The 24,436-nt window shown below is 37.0% G+C and overlaps 1 protein-coding gene across 1 annotated transcript in view; it reads left to right on the top strand.

Moving 5' to 3' along the window:
• The window catches only part of BTBD11 (BTB domain containing 11), a 602,423-nt gene that overhangs the window by 420,216 nt on the left and 157,771 nt on the right, over positions 1 to 24,436 (top strand). Inside the window, exon 13 of the mRNA XM_044087588.1 lies at positions 23,582 to 23,663. Coding sequence (XP_043943523.1) covers positions 23,582 to 23,663 — 82 coding nt within the window. The remainder of the gene's footprint in view (positions 1 to 23,581; positions 23,664 to 24,436) is intronic.

Here is a 24,436-nt window from a genome sequence, read left to right as displayed (position 1 = left end):
ATCATACAGATAGAAAAACTAAATTATTCAGAAAGGCTTCAGTAATTGGCATTACACTGTGTTTCTTATAGGTTACTTAGAGGTGCTCTCTGACTGTTCTATAAGGAAATGTCTTGTCTGGTTCTTTTAGAAAGTCTGTATATGAAGTGTACCTCTATGGAAACCAAGTTCAGACTTGGAAGTTTAACTGTAAAAAATAAATAAGCATGAGTGATAGAAAAAAATGTGCCAAATGCATTACAGAAAACTTTCCAAGATATGGGAACATACTTCTTTGATTTGAAGCAAGTTAGAGATTAATGCTTAAAATAATATAGATAAATATGATGTACAGTATGCATCTATTATAGTTGATTAATATCTGTGTAATCAGTGACAAATTTGTCAGATATTTTTATGTCTATTATCACTCTGATCAGCACCCAACTGTATTAAACAATGAAACTGCATGTGGGGGTGGATAAAGACGTTTCTCCTTTTCATGACTATTGGGTGATCTTGGAGTTAGTATATTTAGAGATGTGGAGTTGTGAATGCAGGAGGACTTACCCTCAGAATAAAAAAAACTAAATTCAAAAACTGAAAAAGTCAGTGATGTGAGCTTCCAATAGAGAGGATCCTAAATCAATTAAAGTACCACTGAGGTTTCCAATAGAGAGGAAGTCAGTTGAAATACCATTGACTACTAGACATACATACATACATACATACATATATGGATTTATATCAGATTGTTGAGTGTTCAGAAAGTCAAATGTCATATGGTCGAGAACATATCATCAACTTTCCCAAAACTCGAGCAATGCAAAAACAATAAGATCTGTATTTTTGCAGGGGAGCAAGCCCCCTCACACCTCCAACCCCCCCCCTGCAAATTATATATACCACCTCCAAGGACACAGTACAATGGGGAAAGAGGCAAATTCATTGATACCTACTGTACATCAGTCTCATTACAACCACCTTGACTTTCTGAGCACTCAATAGTCTGATGTAAACCCATGGATTTACCTGATAACACCGACAAGGGAAAACACAGACAACAAGATCATCTACACCACAACACCGACAGTTGAAAAACACAAAAGTTCACATGCCTGACAAACCACAATCCCACAGTCAACAAAACAAAACAAATCTGTTTCCGAAAAACACACAACACAAGCACACCAAAAACCTTACAAACCTACACTATACCTTACATACACAACTATCTATGCACTAACCTTAACCCAAACCCTAAACCTAAGGTCCATCACTATCGCACACTTACCTTACCCTAACCCTAACATCCGTCACTATCACACACTTACCTTACCCACACCCTAACCCTAAAGTCTGTCACTATCGCACACTTACCTTACCCGCACCCTAACCCTAAAGTCCGTCACTATCGCACATTTACCTTACCCTCACCCTAACCCTAAAGTCCGTCACTATTGCATACTTACATATTCGCGCTCATTTCGCATGTCAGTGTTTTCAGAGTCGGGATTCCAGACTGTCAATTATTTACATTGTCGGTCTTCCGGTGTCAGTCTTCTAATTGTCGCTGTTTTCAGCTTTCGTTCTTCTCGGGTAGATCCAAACTCATATATGTGGGTGGGATGTGTTGCATTATTCTTGATAAATAAAGAATCATTTGTCAAACAGATACAGGCCTTAGATGCAAAAATGTCTTTAATAAGCGGAAGAAAGTTTGCAGAACAAAAACAAGACGGAGACGTGTCACTATCAGCTCAAACAAAATAACATGAACTCTTCCTTGTTGGTTAAGTAAACATAACAGTTCTACCCCAATCTGTCTTGTTGCATGAAAGATATTCACAGTTCCACATTACAAAATCAGCCCAAACATAAAACAAAAATCACAGAGCTTGTAACCTATGGCTGCGTTGATAAACACAAAGACATAAACAAACAGTTACTGAACGTACTGGTCGAGGCACTTTCCACAAAGGAACAGTCACATTTTACACCTGGAGTTTGCACTGCAACACAGAACTCACAGTAGTCCATTTATTCCCATCTGGGGGTTTGATTGGCCCATTCAGTCCCCAGGAGTTGAGAGTGGAGTATTAAGGGGTAGATCAGTATACTGGACCTACGAAGGTCCCTACCCCATCCATTTAACCCCCCTTTATGTAGGCAGCCTGCTGACTCACAGTGACTGCCTGGATGGGAAGTGATTTCCCTACCTCCACACATATCATCTTTAACAGCAGTATATGCAGCAGTTAAAAGTATGAGCCCACTATATGCAGCACTTAACAGTATGAGCCCACACTGTCCTCTTCTATGAGGAATCAGCTGCCCTCCAGTAGACATCACTGCATGATGGATTTGGCAGGATTAGTGTTTCCTCATGAACCTTGCACTGAGTCACATGCTTCACCTCTAGGTAGGCTAGTGTTTCATCCTGGACTCTGCTCTGAGTAGTATGCTTAACCTCCAAAGTTTACTTTTTGTAGTTAGCTCATCCATTTTGCATAATAACTTGTTTCTCTTCCTTCAGCAGACTGATTGCATTTTCATTCATTTTGCACTTTTCTTCTAACTCGAGTATCAGTTGACCAAGAGCTTTTAACTCGGTTTCTCTATATTACATTGCACTAGAGCCAACTTCTTTTTTTGAGTAACTCACTCGTGTAGGGTTGCCACCTTCCTTCGTGGCTAAAACTTGAGTAAAGCCACACCCTCGCGTCACCAGTAACCCGCCCACATTCCGCCCATTTTGTGACATCACTCGGTGGGGAACACCCTCTTTCTTCGTTCCTGCAGCCTGATTTCGGCTGATTTACTCTGCTTTTCTGTAAAAAAAGCATAGTAAATCTGCCGATTTACAAACTCCGATAGTCTGTTTCCTTTTTGAAACAGAATACCGGAGTTTGTACAGTGTTTTCTGGACTACCGGAGAATCAGTTTGATTTCTGGATAGTCCGGAAAAAAAAGGAGGGGTGGCAACCCTACACTCATGCTTCAATGAGAATGCAGCTTTTATGCTTAATTTCTCAATTTCAGCTTCCTTTTGCTATACAAGCTAGGCCAAATGATTTTGCTTTTGTTTTAAGGAAGTGGCTTCTTTAACCACATGAATAGGATGATCTAAATCCTTTTTGAAATCCTGAGAGTTTGCTGTCAGTCTGTGTGAGTCTTGTTTTCGATTACTTAATATCTTCCATTGAGTTTTATTTTCTTGACACTCTTTTGGATTTAAGATGCCGGTATTTGTTTGTCAGATCAAAATAGTGTTGTCAGTAGTTTGCAGATTGTAGCAACTCTTCTTTATCATTCTGTAAACATGAAATGTCAGTTTAGGTCTTAGTCAGACTTTTGTTGAGTTACATGACTCAAAAACTAGACTTCTTTACTTTTCCTTACTTTTCTATTGTACCATCTGTGCACAGTATGTTGCAGCTGTACCATTCCTCCCCTGTGTTTGTGACTAGCATGGAGCAGTGCCTTTTGGCCTGACATGTCTTCCAAATTGATGAGCTGTGATCTGACTGTTCTAAATGTGTCGCTTAAATTAGAACAGCTGGATGTTTCAGTGCAGCAGAGACCGCATCCATGTTCTCTTCTTACATGAGCATCCCATTTGGTTGGCAGCACAATGCACCTCCAGAATAAGCCTAATATCCAGCACACAAGTCGTCTGCATGTCATTCTTCAGCCAACATCCCAGATTTCGCAGAGCCGTTTTCATACCATAGCTTGAAGAGTATGACAAAACTGTGGCATGCACAATCTGCAGCAGTAATATTCATAACGTGCATCACAACTTGTTATAGACTTTGACTAGAGTTTCCTATTGTCAGCACTGGCCATCCCCAAGTGCTGGTGCATTATGGGTAGTCGAATGCCATTATCCATCCTCTATATCTCTCAAGATCGGCATCCACAATCCCTTTTCCCATTTTTTGCACATGGAATTGGAGTGTCACTTCAATAGTAACAACCATCTAGAGCCAAGGTTTACACCACCGGGTGGCTAATGCCATTATCAATAGTATGTAATTCTATAGAATACACCAGCTCAGTGTCTGGTGGCACTGTCCACGGAAGATTAAGCCTGAAATAGTGAGCAGACCATGAGATCGGTTCCCTCCAAGTCACTGGTCTGTATACTCATTTGGAAGACCAGAGTTTTTGGTAGCAGTGGTAACTACTTGATTGAAATACAAGTTGTCCAAAAGAGGAAGAGGTTGTATGTTAACTTTATTACTCGGTCAGGCATGAACTCTTTCATGCCTACAGTGCTACTTGAGTAAATCCTCATCTGATGCCTTCAGTGCGATTGTCTTAATGCAGTGGGTGGCATCCTTGCCTTAGGCTCCATAGTTCATTGTTAACTTCACTCACACTGTGTGGAGCCTGGAAGGGGTTTACACATGCATAAATGCAGTCATTGAATTCTGCATTTATGCATGTGCAATATAAAATTTAAAAAAAATTGTGTTAAATAGAAAATAAAAAAAGTTTTGTCTGCATGTACTGCTACAGTACAGTGCAGCCATTTCATGGCAAGGGGTATAATCAATATCCCCTAAATAGAGCACATGTGCATAAAAAGCGGTTAACTCGTTAACACCAGTGTGGTGTGGAATGTCACACGTCTAGCAGCCTGCACACATCTTGCATTCCAGAACATTTTCTGAAAAATAAACTTAAAAAATGTAATGTAAACAAGTGTAAATATTTTTGTGAACAATGAAAGCTATTAAAACTACAAATAGCAATGTTATCAGTAAGAAGTATTCTTTACAGTGATAATAGTGCATTAATAGACTTTTCTGTAAATACTGTAATATATTATAATACACACAAACCCCAAATTACATTTTTTGTAAACATTCAAAAACACATTTTCATATCTTGAAATTGTATAACCCAGACATATACTGTTAGAATATTTTTGTTAACCAGACATAAGCATTCACATAACAACAAGAAATTAATCTATAGGTGCATATTTATTGAGATATTTATGAAAACATACGCTTAACTGTATAAATGTGCAAAACAAATAATAATGGATATCTCCCAAGATGGGCAACTTACAGCGTAAATATCAAAGTTAGTTCTCTTCACAACTTCTAATGTTTCACTTAATGTCATGCAACAGTTTATAAGTTACTCAAGTTTTCTGAAGTATTAAGTACATATGGAAATATTGCTTATTTTCATAATCACTTCCAAACACAGCAGTATCTCTAGTACAATGTGATATAAACCAGTATTGACAGGGAATTATCCTTCCATATTAGTGTTTCATACCATACATCTTAATATCATGTAGGTCTTTCAGTTATGGTAAATGAACACAAATTTGAAAACTTGAATGATAAGTGGCAAATAAAGATTAATTTATCCATTTCAGGACATCCTAGACTAACAATCTTAGCGTCATTTTGTTAAAAACGCCTTGCCTTTTCTAATGCTGCCCATTATAAGCTGGTAAGTCACTTAATTAAAGAAGCCAGACCTGAAAACGTTCTGGATGCCATAAGGCAGTAGGGGTGTGAACTGGTAGTATACAAAAAAGCTGTTTAAGGCTTATGTGAGGTAAGTGAAACTTTTAGCAGTTAAATTATGTTCAAAACTCATACAAATTGCATTTATTTCCCTGAGATTTCAATGTACTCTAAGTATGCTCTGTTTTCTATACGGTACATGTCTATGTCTAATAACCCAATTGGTTGCTTCACCATGATGTCAGACATCACAGTGCAGCAACCAAGACATCTGCGAATAGAATGAATTCCTGAATGGCGATTTTTTGTAATATATTTTTTATTCTCTTGCACTTATCACAATATAAATCTGGCTGCCTCCTACGTTTCTTTCCTTTTCCATATTCAGTTTGTCCATCTATAGGGGTGCAGGAAAGGCATGGACTTCAGACATGAAGGGGGCATTTGCAGTAAGAGATAAGAAGAAATTGTGCATTCTGTTTCTCTTAAAATGTGTTTTTCCTGGCAAATCATTAATGGAGTCACCATATAATGGCATAAGTTCCTGAATTAATATACCTCTGAAAATGCTTACTAATGCAAAATCTTTTATTTCAGTACCTTTCTAAGTTTGTAAGAGCAATATCTGTTTCTGCTTTTGGGTCCTTGTCCCCTCTTTATATTTTGCGCTGTTTCCTTTGGCGTCTACTTACAGGTAGAGCAGTATAGATTGCAATATTAAAAGTGTGTGTGTGTGTGTGTGTGTGTGTGTGTGTGTGTGTGTGTGTGTGTGTGTGTGTGTGTGTGTGTGTGTGTGTGTGTGTGTGTGTGTGTGTGTGTGTGTGTGTGTGTGTGTGTGTGTGTGTGTGTGTGTGTGTATGTGTGTGTGTTTGTATAAAAAGTTTATGTCGTGTGTGTCTACGTATTTATGAGTAAAAAGTGTGTCTGTGTGTACGTGTATGTGTGTGTGTATATGGTAAGTAAGCATGGCTGTAAAATGATTATCTTGATAAAATTTATTTCCTAAATTATTTTGAAAATAGGGGTGTACGTATAGATGTGTTGAGCATGGGCATTTTAGCTATGCTTCCAGCATACATTTGCTGTATGTCAGAGTTTGCAAAAGAATATACTGGTCACTCCATTAGGCTTGCAGTCTGTTTACTTGCACTTTACAGCTATGTTAGTTGTCCTGTTACCAGAGTGCATGGTTATTACCGAATCTGTCGTTCCATTATATTTTTCAGTAACTTTCAGTGCTATGGATCCAAATGTTCATATATTTTGACTGCTGCTAACAATTATTTGGTTCCTTTGTGTAAATCCGGAGCTTATCTGAAATACTTCTGTGTTGATTTGTAATTTATTGATCATCACTGTTAAAAAGAAGTGCAACTGCAAGTGATAGTGAACAGAAGCTACTGCACGCATCTGCATGCGATATTAAGGAATTCCAGCTTTTTTGCAACTTTCACAACTGAATTCTTTATTCATTTGTAGCTGAAAATTGATTCCTTAAAAGTGTATTCCACTGATGATTTGCTAAAGCAAACAAGTATCTGGTGCAGTGTACTAAATGCTATGTATATTTATTTACAGGTAACAGCTGATAACACTGGTGATCTGTGTTCCTCATGTCAAAAGTTGGATGATTTGCTTACCATTATTAGTAGTAAATCTAGAGTAACTATTGATGATTGCACTTGTGCAATTGGCACGGCTTGGAGAACTGTTGTTACATATATTAATGACTGGACTGATGAGATAAATAACATTAGGCAAAAAGCAAATAGAACACATTTAGGAAAGAAAGCATTTATTGTCAGTAAAGATCACTCAACGCATATCAAGCAAGATAATGCCACTGACAAGTTTGGAACTCTGGATACAAGTATTCAGCAATCTGGGGATTCAGAGCATATAGAAGGAAACAAAAAAAGAAAGAAAGGACAAAGTTCTCAACAAATAAAGAAGAAAATAATCTGATTAATGCCTAAAATGCAAAGAGAATATGTAATAAAATGATACTGCTTTGTTATGTAACACACTGATTACAGGGAATGATAACATTTTTCTACCAGAAAGCCTTCAGTGTACAGAAAAAGGAATCATTTCACTAAAAGGGAATGTAAAAAACCAGAGGCAAGGGGCAGGTGAAAAGGAAAAATCAAAACCGAATGTGGAAGGATTGAAGACCATTATTGTAAGAAAAAAAGAGAAGAAAGACAGGTGTTGACAACATGGCTCAAGCTGTGCATGTACTGGATGAGAATTGTATGCTTGCAAATGAAATAAGCAGTGAAAACAGTGGGATTAATAAAACTAATGGTGATGAAGATCATTCCTGTTTAAACAGGTGCTAGAGTAGATATTACTGAATTAGACGTTGAAGATTCTTCAGATCTGGTCAGAAAAGATATTCTTGTAATTGGAGATTCAGTTACTAGAGAAACTGATACTTACATTTGCTGAGAAGATAATGAACATCGAATAGTGTTATGTTTGCCAGGAGCAAAAACAGAGGATGTGAGAAAGGCCATAGAATGCCTTAATGTTTCAAAGTATGGATCTGATTTTATTCATTTTGGTACAAATGATCTCATCCACAAAGACTCTTTGTTAGTAAGGAATTTGCAGCCTGGAAGGGGGGGGGGGCATCTGTGTCCAGGCTCAGGTCTTCCAATCTTGGGGAAGGTGTTTGTGTTGAGGCTGAGGTCTTGCTGTCTGTGGGGAGGTGTCTGTGTCCAGCCTCGGGCTTTGCTGTCTAGGGAGGCGTCAGTATCCATGCTCAGGTCTTTTTGTCTGAGGAAGGCATCTGTGCCAGGCTCAGGTCCTGCTGTTTGACAAGAGGCATCAGTGTCAGGGCTCAGGTCCTGCTGCCTTAGAGGGAGGTATCTGTATCCAGCCACAGGTCCTGTTTTCTGGGGAGAGGTGTCTGTGTCAAGAATGTGTCCTTACCCCTTTGGGGAACCTGGTACCACATCAACTGAGTTTTTTCTTTAAATGTTATAAATTTATATTATATGTTCATAACCAAATTAATAACTTGAACTGGAAGATGTTTACACAGTTCTCCATGGTAGCAGATGAAAGTATACACAATGCTGAAAAAAAATTTGTGCTGATACTTGATGTCTAATTAGTACTGCATGACAAAATTTTACATTCATTTGTCCACTAAATATGCAGATATGTATACCACTCATAATTATGCAAATAGTATCTCAAAAATGGAGTGGCATCTGCAAAACTAATTTACAGCAAAATGGAGATTATATATATGTCTGAGACAAAATCAGAGTGATAGTTTGGGTGTCTACCGTAGTTACAGAGTTATTAATATTTGTTTGCATAATTATAATAAGTAGATGTATATATTAACTAATCATTTGTTCAATGTAAAATTATTATGTCTGGCTGACATATAATCACCATTATAAAGAGGATTATGTGCTGAATAACTTTCATCTTTTATTTATTTTTTATTTATTTATTTATTCATTTTTTGTTTGTTTACCGGGAAAGTCCAACTTGGAACAAAGCCAATTTTCAGTGTAGGCCCAAAGAGAAACACTCCAGTCACATGTCTTTTAAATGTGGGAGGAAACCAGAGCACCCGGAGGAAACCCACATGAATGCAGGGAGGACATGCAGACTCCGCACAGAAGGCACTCCAGCTGAGAAATTAACTGGAGAACCTGTGGCTCTCAGGTGACAACTCTACCGCTGCACCACTGCACCATCCAAACTTAACTTTTTTGTCACTTTTATTTATTTCATTTATTTATTTTACATTTGTTGACCGGGATAGTCCAACTGGATACATGTCCATTTTCAGCGGAGGCCCGGGGAGAAAAGCTCCAAGATAATAATTCACATTGAACATTTACTAAATGCTAGTTTCAAGCAGATTACAGTCATAAGCAATACCAGCATTTAGCACATATAGTACTTATTATAAAACACTTTACAAAACATAACATTATTTTCAAAGTTAAACATAAAGTTAAACAAGTTTAGTTTTTATTTATTTATTTATTTATTTATTTTGAGATATATATATAAGGTGAAGGCTATCCAGGCAGGAATTCTTCAGGTGTCAGGAGATGTGAAATTCCAATCAGGCTAGGTGTGAAAGAATTAAAATCACCCATGATTTACTATCAGTGCTACTCAGTGATATTCATTCATTAAGTCAATGAGGAAATCATAGAGAATGAGAAATTTTAAATTAATATAACTTAACATGAGCACACCATGTGTTTGTAGTTTGCAACATATAATTCTATATATTATAAGAGGTTACTAGACTAATGGCCTTAGGGCCTTTAGAAGCTAGCCATGTAAAAACCAGAGTACCTTTATTGATCATAGTTAGATGGTTGTTAGCAGAGTGATTCTGTGATCAGCACTGACTGCCCCTGTCCGTGAGGGACATAGGTGCCACCTTCGGGACGAATTTACGGTCACCCATCCAGTTGTCAAGATTGCCCTTAAATAGGATCATTGAGGAGCTCTGCTTCACATGGAGTGGGAACTTATTCCAGAGAAGCGGCAATCTCTGGGAGATATATCTGTCTCTCCAGCATGTTCTGTGAATGTGACATGCTAGGTTGAGATCCCTGGAGTGAGTGACTCTTGTCCCATTTGATTTGTGGATATGCAGCATTTCCATTAGGGCATGGTCAGTGACTGCTCTGAAGGAGAGGCACAGGTCACCTCTCAGCAGCTTGCATGATACAGAGTACAGTGACAGGGCTTTCAGTTTTTCCATGTAGGTCATGTTTTGGAGTCCCTGGATTCTCTTAGTTAGAAACCTCTGTGGTCTCTCCAGTTGCTGCAGGTGTCTGGTGAGGTACTTACAGAAGGGAGCATTACACTCAGTGAGTGGTCTAATAAGGGTGGAGTATAGCGGAGCTATAACCACCCTAATCTTGGATGCAATGCACTTATTTATGAGATGTGCAATGTAGAATGCTTTTCTTGCCACCACAGACATGTGGCAACTGAAGTTTAGATTGCTATCAACCTGTTTTGCCAAGTCTCGCATCACTGGGTTTGAGCTTAGAGGGGTGCTATCTATATCATAATTAGCAGGGGTGCTTCTTTGCTAAAGGGGATAATGAGGCATTTTTTTGGGTTAAGTTTTAGTCCATGAGTTTGGCACCAATCATTTGTCTGCGTCAGCCCCTTCTGTAATATGTTAACATTGTTGGGGGGACTCTAGGATTGCACGCAGTTTACAGTAATCTGCAGACTTGATAATCCACAGGCTTTTGCTTGGTCTTCAGAGAAATAAATTCTGAACAGTAGAGAGCCTTGCAGAGATCCTTATGGTACTCCACTGGTAACTGGTCTACTGGTGGAGGTGAAATCCCCAACTTTGATTGTGTGTTTTCTGTCAGTGAGCCAGTTGGCTACCCATGTAGTGATGTATGGGTTAGTCCCCAGTCGGGAGAGTTTCTCTATGATACCTGAGTGGGGTATTGTGTCGAAGACCTTGGCTAAATTAAGATAGGCAGTGTGTGCTGTTTTGTCTCATCCAGGGCTTCCGTGACATTCTCAAAGAAGTCTATTACGTTTAATAAACAAGATCTACCCTTAACAAAACCAAACTGGTTCAGGTCAAGATCTGAAAGTTGTTTATGTCCTTGTGGATAAGGTCCATGATGATTCTTTCCATGGCCTTGTATATAAGGCTGGTTAGTTTTATGAGTTGATAGTTCCCAGGGTAGGTTGATGGACCCTTTTTGTGCAAGGGGATTACAGTTACTGGTTCTCCACTTTGCCAGAACAAAGCCAATGCTCTGGCTGTGGTTAATGACAGTGCTGAGTCATCCTGCTAGGTCTTGTTTTAGATTGTTTAGTAAGCAGCCTGGGATGTAATCCGGTCCCATAGAGGCCGTGTTTTTGTCCTTGGAGAGTGCTTGTATGACCTCTGACTTTGTTTTATGATGTCTTTGTTTTTACATTTCAGCAAACATTTTCATCAGTGCAAGATTTAATGTTGTTTCTGCAAGAATGTACTCTATTTATAAGGTGTGATCTAAAATTAGGAGTGATGTAGGATAGAAGAAGAAAGTTTGTGAGTTGCATGTGCTCCTCTCAGTTGTTAAAAAGATCTGAGCTTTAAGCTCATGTCACGAGGAAAAACGTTATATTTGTTAGTGTCCGTGTAAGATGACTTTTAGAGCATAATAAGTAGGTAAAAAAACAAAGGGCGCTGTTCTGTTTGTGCTGCTGTTTGAATGAATGTCTTTGGAAGGATTTCCATCTGTAATATAAATGCACTCTGATATGCAGTGGTGGGTAATGTGCACCTTGGGTCCTGGGTGATTTTCAAACCATGGATCAATGACCTCCACATCGACATTTTTATGACTGTGCATAAATGCACTTGTTCTTTTAAATATGTCTTCCTGGTTTAAGACTGTTCAACAGTCTGCCATTATATACCACCAATGTTCATACCAATCAATTAAAAGACCTTGACCGTATGTACCTCATATGTCTAGTTGTGGTAAAAATGGTCATGGTAAAGAATTCCAACTTGCTTTACACAAATTCACACTAGTTTTGCAAAGTAACACCAATCACTGTTTAATGTAATCATGACAGCCAGAAGAGTCAGCTATTCTCATCCACTGATAGCCCATGTAGCCAACAGTTATAACCCCATTGTTGACTGTATACACTTCAGATGTCTGATTGTCATAACTATAAATAAAGAAACAACTACAGAAACAATACTGCATTTTAAATTTGTTTCACGCAAAGACACATTAGCTCAATTATTTCAACTTATTTCCCACAAACGCATACTAGTTGAGGAAAGTCAGTTTGTAATTGAGCAAGGGAAAAGAGAGAACATTACTTTCATACACATATAGTCTCACCGCCACCCTGAAAAACAACTGCTTTGCTGTGGAGACATCTTCTGATTGTGATAAAAATAATCTCTCCTAATCTATTAGTACAAGAATCAAGGACAAAGCTAAAAAATAATGATGGACAAAGGTCCAAGAATCAGAGATAGAGTTTAATTATTGCTGTTATATACTTGGATATTTGCTATAATAATAGTTTTGCATTAACATGCCTTTTCTGAACAGAGTAAAGTCTGAAAGCAAATGTCTGTCATTATTTACTGACACAAATTTTATGAAGAACAGGTCAAAAATACAAGGCAAAATTGGGGAATTCTACAAAACCAGGAATAGTTGACTTTGTTTCACATAAGTATTCTAATTTATTTCGCACAAATGCACATTGTGTTGTTATGCCAGATGGTCAACTGAGCAAACAAGAGAGGAAATTACTTTCATCCTTAAACCACATCCAAACCTACCTATCAGTTATAATCACTTTGTTATATACACCTTATCTGACTGTAATAAAAATAATACCTCTCAAACTCTTAGCAAGCGAAGCAGAGAAAAAAATCATAAATTAGGGACAAATGCCCAAAATCAGTGACAGATTTTTAATATTGCTCTCATACATTTGAAAAGTTCCTAGAATAACATTTTTGTATTGGCTTCTGTTTTCTGTGAGATATAACGTCTGAAAACGCATATATCTCTCATTATTTAGTGACTGCAATTTTCAGTTTGCCAGTAAACTATAAAAGTTATGAGTAGCAGACCAAAATGTGAGAAAAATTCAGAGACATTCTGCAAAATGAAGGCTCATTTCAGCTTTGTTTCACAATAATAATCAATCAATAAGCATGCTGACTTATTTTTATATAAAAGAACAATAGTCCTATAAAAATCAGACTTTACACTAAACAAAAGACAAGATGGTAATTTGTTTTCATCCACAGCTAGCCCCCTTATTTAGTTACTGCAGTCCTTAATGATTTGCCAGAAAACAACACATTTTATGAGACATAGACCACAAATCATGAGACAAAATCAGGGACATACTGTGAAATCAGGGACAGTTTCAATTTTATTTCACACAGACACTTGCCATGGAGTAAATAATTCAACTTGTTTCACACAAATGCTCACTAGTCCTTAAAGCCAGTTTTTAAACTGAGCAATCAAGAGGATAATTTGCTTTCATCCACAGACAGACACCCTTATTTAGTAACTGCAAAACAGATGTTAAACAATAAACAGTTAGTGCTGAGAACCAAAGTGCTAACCTGTTAATGAGCTGCTCCTGTGCAAAGGGTGTAGGTCATGACACCTTAATTTGCCTACTGTGTGACCTTCAGCAAGTCACTCAACCAGACAGTGCTTCAGGGCAAGTGGAAATTTGGGCTATGCTCCTTAATGGCCTTCTGGACTGCATGCCTAATATCGACCTATGAAACTAATGCAGTAATAAAAAACTCATCAAATATGCCAAAGTAATAATGTGTGTGTGTTTCCATGTGTCCGGTTTGTGTGTGTGTGTGTGTGTGTGTGTGTGTGTGTGTGTGTGTGTGTGTGTGTGGTGTGTGTAAAATGAAGCAGAAAAGCAGGACCTGGCAATAGTCCTACCATATTTAGATAATGGTCATGAAGAGCAAACTCTACTGGCTACATCCGTCTCATTAAGAGCATATTTCTCTCACCTTCTGAGTATGTTGAAACTTCTTGCCATTTACAAAGAAATGGACAACTTTACTGCAAACAAGTTAAATTTGGAGTAAATGTCCCCTAGCCTGTCAATGCCACCCAAAGGATCCCAACCTGTCTGTTATAATCAGGTGTTAAATGCAGTTTTAGTTGGATAAAAGGTGTGTGGAACTACATTCAGTCTTTATTTGTGCTAGTTTTTTTCCTTGGGAGGTGGCTGCCCCTTACAACCCACATGCTTGAATATCAGCCATAACATCTTCACAACTAAACATTAAGATCAGACCATCATGGGAGAAAGGTGAAAATCTGCCTCCTCTCACAATAACCTCACCTCAGTTATTAGAATTTTCACCAAAATGGGCGTCTCCCAGGGATCCATTCTCAGCCCATTGCTCTTCAATATCTTTACAAATCATCTCTATACTTCCTGCCCCTACCATCCCTAGTACAATATGCAGATGACTCTACAGTCATCACAACTGCTGATACTCCATCTGACCTGCTCACTGCTACCCAGACTTCCTTTAACTCATTAGAAACCTGGCTCTCTAGCAACCATCTCATTCTAAACCCTAAAAAATTAAGTTCTTACTTTTCTTTCCCAAAAACTTCATTCATCTCAAACAAACATTCTCCATTCTATCTCTAAATAATACTCATATAGATGTTGAAACAAGCACTAAACTCCTGGGCATCACCAAAGACGACCAACTTAAGTTTGACTTCCATGTAAACAATTGTGTAAGGAAGAAACATCAAAGACTCGGCCTCCTGTATAGGAACACACATTTCCTCATTACTAAAGCTAAAGTAACCCTCTCTCAAGCCTATCTCCTATCTACCCTATTATATGGCTCTCAAATCCTAACCAACCTTAACTCATCCCTCTTAGCAAAGCTGGATACAACCTACAGTAAGGTGGCCAGATTTGCAGCACACCAAACCTACAATTCCCATAATTGTCTCTCTCAAAACCACCTTAACTGGCTGGAACTTCCTCATCAGCTCCTTCTCAATCAACTTCAGATTATTCATTCCATCCTATATCAGCCATCCTTCTGTCCTAACCTCTCTTCCCTTATCTCCCTATATACCCCAAACAGGCCTTTTCGCAGCTCAGACCTGGACCTATTGCAAATCTGCATTCCAAAAACAAAACCTGGCTGCAATCTCTACAGCTTCAACCCTTCCAGCTCATGGAACAAACTACCATTAGCAATTAGGTCTATTAAACAACCTAATCAGTTCAAAACAACTACCAAAGAGTACCTGAAAGGACTCTTGTCCTGTCGGTGCACTCACCCCCCATGACTGACCTGCCAATTCAATCACTACCTATCTTTATCTTGACTCTATTAACTCTTATTGTTACTGAATTTGTTTTATTACCTATTGTATAACTGGTTCAATTATTATACTCTTGTTTTACTGTTGTATTAAATGTAATGCTTTGTATATCTTGATATATGTTAAGAGCTATTAGCTCATATCATCTTGCAGTGTACTGTATTTAAATGGAATCAAAGCAATACTCTCAAGATGTGTCGCCATTTGATTTGAAATATATGAAATAAACATAAGCTTACTGTAAGAATTGAAGGAACTGTAATAATACTGGAATTAATTGGAATGACTGGAAATAACTGGAATGAAACTGGAATGAATATCTTTATCTTTTAATTACCCAGAACTGTGCTGAACAGTTGCCAGTCTCTTCTTTATGTGCTAAATCTTCTTGTACCATTCAGAATAAAAGTCTGCATACACTGTGGTTCAGTTAACTCATTCACTCCAGTGGAGCTCAGGAAGTTTGCACTGCAACTTCTAATAGGCGGAGCCTAAGCCTTTTGACAGAATCAAATCATGTCCTCACATTTCAAACAAATGTTCATATCTCTGGAACCGTAGGGGTTATGAAAGAAGTATAAATGGCAAACTCTTCAACACAAACAATTTTTATAGTGGTAGTATTCTTTAGGTTTTAGGTCTTAAAGCACATTTTATAAGTCACAGTAAGCACAGTAACTATTACGTTTGTAATATTTTGTAAACAACTTACAATATCTCATGAACCACACGTTACCCACAAAATGTCAGTAGCATTTTATTCATCTAGCTGAGAGCTTTCATATGACATTAAGGAGTTCTGTCTGTGATACTTGGTTGTTGAGCTATTTAGAAAAATGTGAAAATTATACCTATGTAAATTAATATCATAAAAACAACAATTAATATATATTTACCTGCACTACACAGAGGTTGAATATTAATGTAGTTGAGTTTGCCATTGTGTCAGCTTTAAGATGAAATATTTTAAAACCTTGTACACAGCATGCTTTTGGAATTATTGATGCAAACATGAACAATAGTTGACGCCTAGAGGTGTCAGTAGGAGGTAACTACAGATGCATATGAAGGTGTCACTCAGATGTAATGAGTTAAGAATGTTTTATAATGTACAGTGGAGGTAGATGTCAACAATACCAGAATCAAATCTTACTGTCTCCAGTAACAATGCTGATAAACTGAAATAGACCAAATTATAATGTCTGTAGCTTCTGCACTCATTATACTCTGAAATATTCCTTTCCTCCTGAATAATATAATTAATATTCTGGAATGCTGGAATTTGACCTGACTTCTGCAGCCACTCTTGAACATCTGTACCAAACTTCTGAGGACTGCACTGCAATGATTTTCTGCATATAAGTCCAAACTAACTAACTAAATATTTCCTCCAATAATTCCAAAATTATGTAAATTTCCTAGAAGTTCTACATCCCTCTTTAACCTTGGTTCCAAAGCCTCATGTCATCTAAACAGGATCAGTTTGTACTTAATGTATTGCACATTCCCTTACCACATTTTATTCTTCTCAGCATTCTTTCACTGAAGGTTATTCATTTGTACTGAAACATTCTTTTCTTTAGAACCTGCATGTAAAATATAAAATGAAGATACAGGTCTGCTTTAATATGGCTGCATTTCTAGGCCTATGCAAAGAGAATACTGTATTTATTTTATTTATTTTACTTTTGTTAACCGGGCTAGTCTAACTGGATATATGTCCATTTTCAGTAGAGGGCCAAAGATGGATATTATGTCAGAGATCAGACAAACTGAATAAGAAGACTGGATGAGATGCAAAAAAATTGCATTTAAATGGCAATCTGGAAGCCTTGGAAGGTAAAGGCTTCCATGTTCTCTGTTGTTATATCTAACAAACTACATTTAAGTGAAACCAAATCTTAAACATACATTGAAATGTAACTCATCAGAGCAGCTATTACATTTAATTAATGTGTGCTACTTCTACTGAAAAATCTTAAAACAAATTAAGATATAATACAAATCCACAGACAACTATATTAGAATAGTTAAACTTTCTGTTATTTACCTATGAGCAATTGTCTGCTTTGTCTACAAATAAAAAAGAGAAAGAGAGTACAAAACTGTTCAATTTGTTCACCTCTGGAAGAAGAGCTCCTCATACTTAGCAACATTTGCCTAAGAAGAGTTCAACAGAGTGTTTCAAGTTGCTGCCACCACCACTCTCTGCCAGTCCAAGAGTCCTTTTCTAAACAGAGAGAATTGTTTGGGGCAATGGATAGCCATAGTTGTGGAGAATGCACACAAGGAACCAGGATGGACATTTCTTCACTTACTAGCATGCCAAGTAACAGACAAACCTTCAAATAATCTTGGAAGTTTAGTTCCAGCCACCTGGGGTGATGGTGAAGTGATAGAACCACCTGGCAAGAAAACTTTGAGCACTTCTGGATACTAGAGTTGGAACTTCAACTCTTTTTCCCATACTAGTTACATAGTTAGATAGAGGGCTAACCTTCTCTTATGTGTGTTAACAGAAAAACATAATCAGAGAAGATCTTGCAGTTATTTGCCATCAAACTCTTTCCTGGAGCCCACAGTCCCATTATTAGAATTTTATCTCTTAGGACAAAAGTAGCAAATGTGACCAAAATCTTCTGAGGAACACAGGTCTACAATACTTGGGACAGAACCCCTCTGTGAGCCCTCTTTATTGTAATGCTGGTTTAAGGTAGCACAGTGCAATCATGATAGAGTTTTTATAATGAGCATGGAAGCCTTTACATTCCAAGGCTTCCAGATTGCCATTTAAGTGCAATGTTTTGCATCTCATCCAGTCTTCTTATTCAGTTTGTCTGATCTCTGACATAATATCCATCTCTGCATAACATTGTAAGATACTGTTTCTTTTCTCTGACATAATATCCATCTTTGCCCCTGTATCTGCATAACAGTGTAAGATACTGTTTTTTTTCCACGATGGCGGCACACTGTTCAACAAGTTAATTTCAGCTCTCCCAGTGTAAAAAAAGAAACTGATAGATAAAGGCCAGTAATTCTGCCTGTTTTAGTAAAATTCAGTTACTGGCTAGTAAGTACACTGCCTAGATGCCAGCAAAGTAGAAATTGAGACAGTTGGAAATAAAATCAGCTAGAAAAGGTAAAGAGAAAGCACTGACTGGGGAGAATCCTGCAGCTGTTCAGCAAAATGCAGCTAAAGCTCCAGGTATGGTACAAGGGATGGCTTCCAGTAATTTGGAGAAAAAAATAAGTCTAAAGTGCTCAGAGCTGACTAAAATAAACATTGAAGGTGTATATCAATTCAAATAACAAAAAACTAGGAAAAATGGAAGAAGCTGTAAACAGCTATTCAGAGTAACTGATAAAACTTCAAAATCAGAGGCTGAAATAAAGAAAAGGCTGGCTGAGCATGGGACTGCTCAAGAAGAGCTGTTTCAAAAAATGGTAGAGTTAGAGGACAGTGCATGCAGAGAAAACCTGAGATTTTCTGCTGTACCAGAGAAGGTGGAAGGAACAGACTGTATTAATTTTATGAAAACACAAATAAGTAACTGGACTGGTATTCCACAGTAAGATTTGTTAACCAAAAGAGCACATCATGTGTATGCTCCAAAACTGGCCACAAGAAAGCAGACAAGACCTGTATTAGTAAAGATGCAATCATACAAGCAAAAAGAGTTGATCCTGACCAAATTGTGGCTGAAGGACAAAATGATTATTCTCTGTACACCAGGCAAAAATGAAACAAATTTATCCCAGCAATCAGGAAATGTTGAGAAGCAGGTGTGAGACTCAAGCTACTATATCCAGCTTTCTTCAGAATAGTTTTTCTTGGAGGATCAAAGTCATTTTTTATGCAGAATAGGCTTATGTGGAAATGGAAAAGTTTGTCCAGCAAGGGGTGAGCCATCAAACAGAAAGGGAATTTGCTTCTCATTCTTCTGATTGTAACACTCATAGAGAGGCTTTTTTTCAGTGAAACCTTTATCAATGTTTTAAAGGAAAATGCTTGAGAGACAGAAAAAAAGCACAAGTATTGACTAGAAAACCAGACTTGAACCAGAGATTGAGGTTAGGATATGGAGATGAACAGAAGGAAGACCAGCAGCACTGAAATTAGTGAATAAATGTGAGACTATAAAGTATGAATCACATTTGTGAAATAAGGCTTTACAAGAAAATGTGGCTAAGAAAGATTTGATTATGCCCCACTTCATGTCATTAATGTTTGGAAGGACACACAAAAGGGAAAAAGTAACCAAAAGTAAAACAATGTTTGTTCTTAACAGTATTTTTATAAAACATTTCATGACATAAATTGCATGTTGTACAGTATAGTAAAGCATTTCAATGATTGTTGCATGTGATAAATATACTAAACAGATACTTTTCTCTTTAGTAGTTTTAAGAATTGTATGCATTACAGTGTCAGAAAGAAAAAAGCTAGATAAAAACATTTAAGTCAATAGGTTATATTCTTGTCCTTGTGGGCTGGGGTTGGAGTGTAAATGTGCACTGATTATAATATATGTAGAATTGAAATGTTTTATTTCACTTTTACATAGATGAGTGCCTGGATGGCATTCTTCGAATCTACTGACAAGTTTTTTGTGTAAGCAAGTGGGCTTTTTAAAAAAGGAGACACTGCAATGCAATGAATAGTTCTTTTAAGTAAATAAATGTTCAGTGCCAGCTGATACGTCTGAAGATGAGGTTAGCTGTATATTTTGTTCTTGCTTCCATGTAACCAAGCTGACTAAAGGTGAGGGCAATAGATTGAGAGGTGTGGACATTGTTTACTGAGAGAAACATAAAAGTAAAAGTTACAAGGGCACGCAATTGAAATTACTGGAAATGAAAGAGATAGCAGCTTTTCTGATGACTAAATACTTTAATGCATTTACTAGAACAGTGTGTAATTTAGTTTTATTTAAAGATAGCCAGTACACGTTTCTTAAGGTGAAAAGTTAATGTTTTCTGAAAGCATACAAGTTGTTTTTCACAGACAGCAGTTAGTGTAAGTAGGAGCACAAGTTGTAACATGCAGATTAGAATGGATAACCTTAGTTTTAAGTTAATTAATGCCTGTGGACACAATTGTCAATGTGGGACCATTGTTCTTATCAGGAAGGTTAAACATCATTATTTGAATATGTACGTTGTTTTTGTATTTGCTGGTGTGTGTGTGTGTGTGTGTGTGTGTGTGTGTGTGTGTGTGTGTGTGTGTGTGTGTGTGTGTGTGTGTGTGTGTGTGCGCGCCTTTGAGAGATTTCATTAAAATAAAAAGTCTTATAAAATGTGACATAGGTCCAAATGGAGATGACAAGAAACCACTATATAAAGACTCAACCTGCCAAACATTAGTGGGTGCATGTAACACAAAAACTGGAACTAGGCATTTAAACAAGTTGTCATATATAATAAGTGGAAATAATGTCTTATTATATTGGCTAAACTAAACATATTTTTTGAATGTGAAAGGCCTCTTAGGTATAGACAATAAAATGACTGAATTATATTAAGAAATGCAGAGTGCAAATATCAATGGTACAGGAGCATGTTTTGAAAGACGTCAGCTTGTGAATTTGATAAAGAAGGGATTTCAGGGTGAATATTCAGCAAAATGTCAGAGGCAAAGGAAAAAGTAGAATACTTATACTAATTGCTAGATATGCTACAGTAGTGGTAAAAGAGGAAAAAAGATAGTAATGGTAAATTTGTGGTAATAAGGGACTACTGGCAAGGGAGGAGTATTACTCTAGCATGTATTTATATTCCACCTAAAACTGCTATTATGCAGCTTAAGAAAATTTTGGGAGAAGTAATCAGCTTTCAGTTGGCATATTACATATAGGTGGAAAGTGGAACTTGATTTACAACAGTAGAGATGTATGTAGAAATTCCTAGAAGGGAAATATAACAAAACATGGTAGATTTCTGAAGAAATCAATGAAAATAATTGCTATGGGAGACATAAATACTGTAGCAGGAACTCAGAATTTACACATTATTCCCCGAGGTACAATAACTGGGCTAGACTAGATAAAAAGTATATTTCACATGAACTTGAGCTTTAATTAAAAGCCTTGACACATATCCAATAACTATTTCAGATCATATGCCAACAGCAGCTTAGATAAGAATGTAGGGTAATGAAGTAAAAATGAGAGACACTGATGCTTTCCCAACTACATTTAAAAGAGAGGAATTTATGGAATGGGTATTACAAACTATTCAAAATTATAGCTCATAAGTGGAATAAAGTGGAATTTAAAAATAGGGTACAAATAAAACAAAAAGAGAAATGGCTAAGAAGTAACAAAAAATAATTAGATGGGCTGACAAAGGTTAAAGTATTGCAGAATAGGGGAAACTTTTCAGAATAAGAAGAGACACAACTGCAGAGTGCTAAAGAGAAAATAAGGGAGTATCTGTGCATGAGTTTAGAAAGATTGCTGTCAAGCAACTGTTTTCTGATAATAACTCAAGAGCACAAAAACTCTTAGCACAATGACTTAGGCAACAGAAAGTAGAAAGGACTATTGCTAAATTTAGGGAACATATAACAAGAAAAATAACCAGAGATCCTGTAACGATATTAGAGACATTTCAGAAATTTTAGGAAAATTTGTAAAAATCAGAGGAATGTGGAAATCAAGAAAAAATCACAAATGGAAATATTTATGGATTCTAAGGTTGGAAGTAGATTAGGCTCAACAAAATAACAGTGAAGGGATGAGATAAAAGTAGTTACATATAATCAATCTTCAGGAAAGTCTCCAGCAGTGGATTCCCTGGAGAGTTTGGAAGCTAGGAAGGAAGACAGTAATAAAGATCTTGCAGGTTTTGTTTAACAGCATTTTAAAAGGATGGGAAGTAATAGCATCCTGGAAGAAAGCTGTGGTGGCTGTAATACCCATCAGATCCAGCTTCGTATAGGGCCATTTATAATCATGGTTTAAAAATGTAAAGTATTTATGTCTATAATAACTAGAAGAATGGCAAAGGTGTTGCCAAAATTGATAGATATGGATCTGTGTGATTTTGTGGAGAGGAGGCAAACATCTGACAACTTTAATAGAATGATGATCCAGAGGGAAGCAGAATGTAAGAAGATACTGCAGTTGTTGGTGGGTCTTGATGTCGAGAAAGCATTCAACATAGTAAGCTGGGATTTTATGAGTAGGGCAATGGAAGCATCTGCATTCCTAATAATAAGGTTAATTAGGAGGTTATATGAAGGATCAGAGGCAAGAATTAAAGTAGGAGGGATCCCCTCTAATAAGTTATGCCTGAAAAGAGGAAACAGGCAGGAGTGTCCTTGTTCCCCTTTGTTATTTGCATTATATTTAGAGCCACTGGCAAAGAAAATAAGGGACTTAGAAACTCAAGGATGTAATTGGTATATTAATCAATAAAACTTAGCGTTACTTGCAGATAATATTATTTGTACCTGATAAAACCAGATAAGGACATCTCAATGTTGTGGAACATTCTGAGACAGTTTCAGGTTTTTCAGGACTTGCATATATGAAGACAAAACAAAGGCTATAGCATAAACTATGTACCCACACATGAACTGGTTCAGCAATAGGCTAGAGACAGCTGGGATTTACTGGAGGAAACTAGCAAAAGAACCAAGATATTGGGAGCAAATAGCTCTAGAGAGGGAAAGGTAATGGAATGGGAAGAGGCCAAGAAGATACTATATATATATATATATATATATGTATATATATATATATATATATATATATATATATATACACACACAGACACACAGACAGACACACACACGTGTGCGCGCGCGTGTGTGTGTGTGTGTGTGTGTGTGTGTGTATATATACTTAGAAATAATTTGGGTTTAACTTTAACTGTAAAATATTGCTGTGTCGGCCTATCCAGCTGAGTATGTTCAGTGCATTTTGTATGTTGAGTGAAGCATTCTGAGTCAAACCTCCATCTTCAGTAGTGGAATAAATAAAAGGAACTATCCTACAGCAAGAAGTGTTTTAAACAGTTATGTTAATAGACCACTTTATTCAACTACAATTTTGTTTTTTCATTAAAAAGATCTTTCATCCTATCCATCATACATCCTTTCAATATTTTTGCAAAATATACAACTTAATTTTCCTTTCTAATGTTGTAAATGACTTGTATAATTTAAATGATTCAGTAATCACTGCTGTTTCTGTTCTCCAGGTTCAAGTCGTTATTAACTAATAGGCCATCTGCTGAAGGCACCTGCATTGAGATCAGCTACGTTAAATACCACATATTCCAGGTAAGTTAAACACTTCATGACATAATACTGTCAGTATCCCCTACATTCAGTAGCATTCAGTAGCATCTTTTTAGGTCTGCAGTGCAAGTTACGACTTGAAAGATGCTGGAAAGTAGGGTTTTTTAAATAAAAATCCATCCCAAGGCAGAACAGGAGAAAAATCCATGGATTTTATCAACTTACACTCATTTCAGTTTGCAACCACGTTTGTTTTGTGTAGCAACCAGAAAAGCAAACTTACTACCCTTTCATCTTTCATTTCATATTTATATGAATTCATGTGAGTAATTCACTACTACAAAAAGTCTGTGCTGGTCACAATCCAGATGGTTGTGTTTTGTTGTGTTTCCACAAAAAGTAATTGTAACATACTAGTCCTTGTCCAGTTACTATACTAGTAGCTTACTGTAGTTGTAGTGTGAAATGAACCGGTTCTCAAATGCTGGAGCTAACATTAAGTGTATATCTTTACATTGTGTATGTTATAAGATAAGTGATCATTTTTTAAGCCATGACATTTTTATTCTAGCTTTAGCTGTTACCCTACTGGTAGACAAAGTTGAATTCTCGTTTCATTCTACTCACCGACAATCAGAATTTATACATAGGAAATCACTGTCAGTGAAATGTACCAGCAGTGATGTTCTTTTTTGGAAGAATTTCACTCTTTGAGTTGGTGCAACTGCAGAGTTGGCATATAAAAGTTCTGGGCCTTGTTTTTTTTTTTTTTTTTTTTTTTTTAGCAAATGCAGTTCAGGGATTTCGATGCTCGG

This window comes from Protopterus annectens, chromosome 11.part0, assembly GCF_019279795.1.
Source record: "Protopterus annectens isolate FY-2018-M chromosome 11.part0, PAN1.0, whole genome shotgun sequence".
In the NCBI taxonomy this organism is placed as follows: domain Eukaryota; kingdom Metazoa; phylum Chordata; order Ceratodontiformes; family Protopteridae; genus Protopterus; species Protopterus annectens.
The sequence above is the reverse complement of the archived record's forward strand: the minus strand, read 5'-3'. Positions and strand labels throughout refer to the sequence as shown.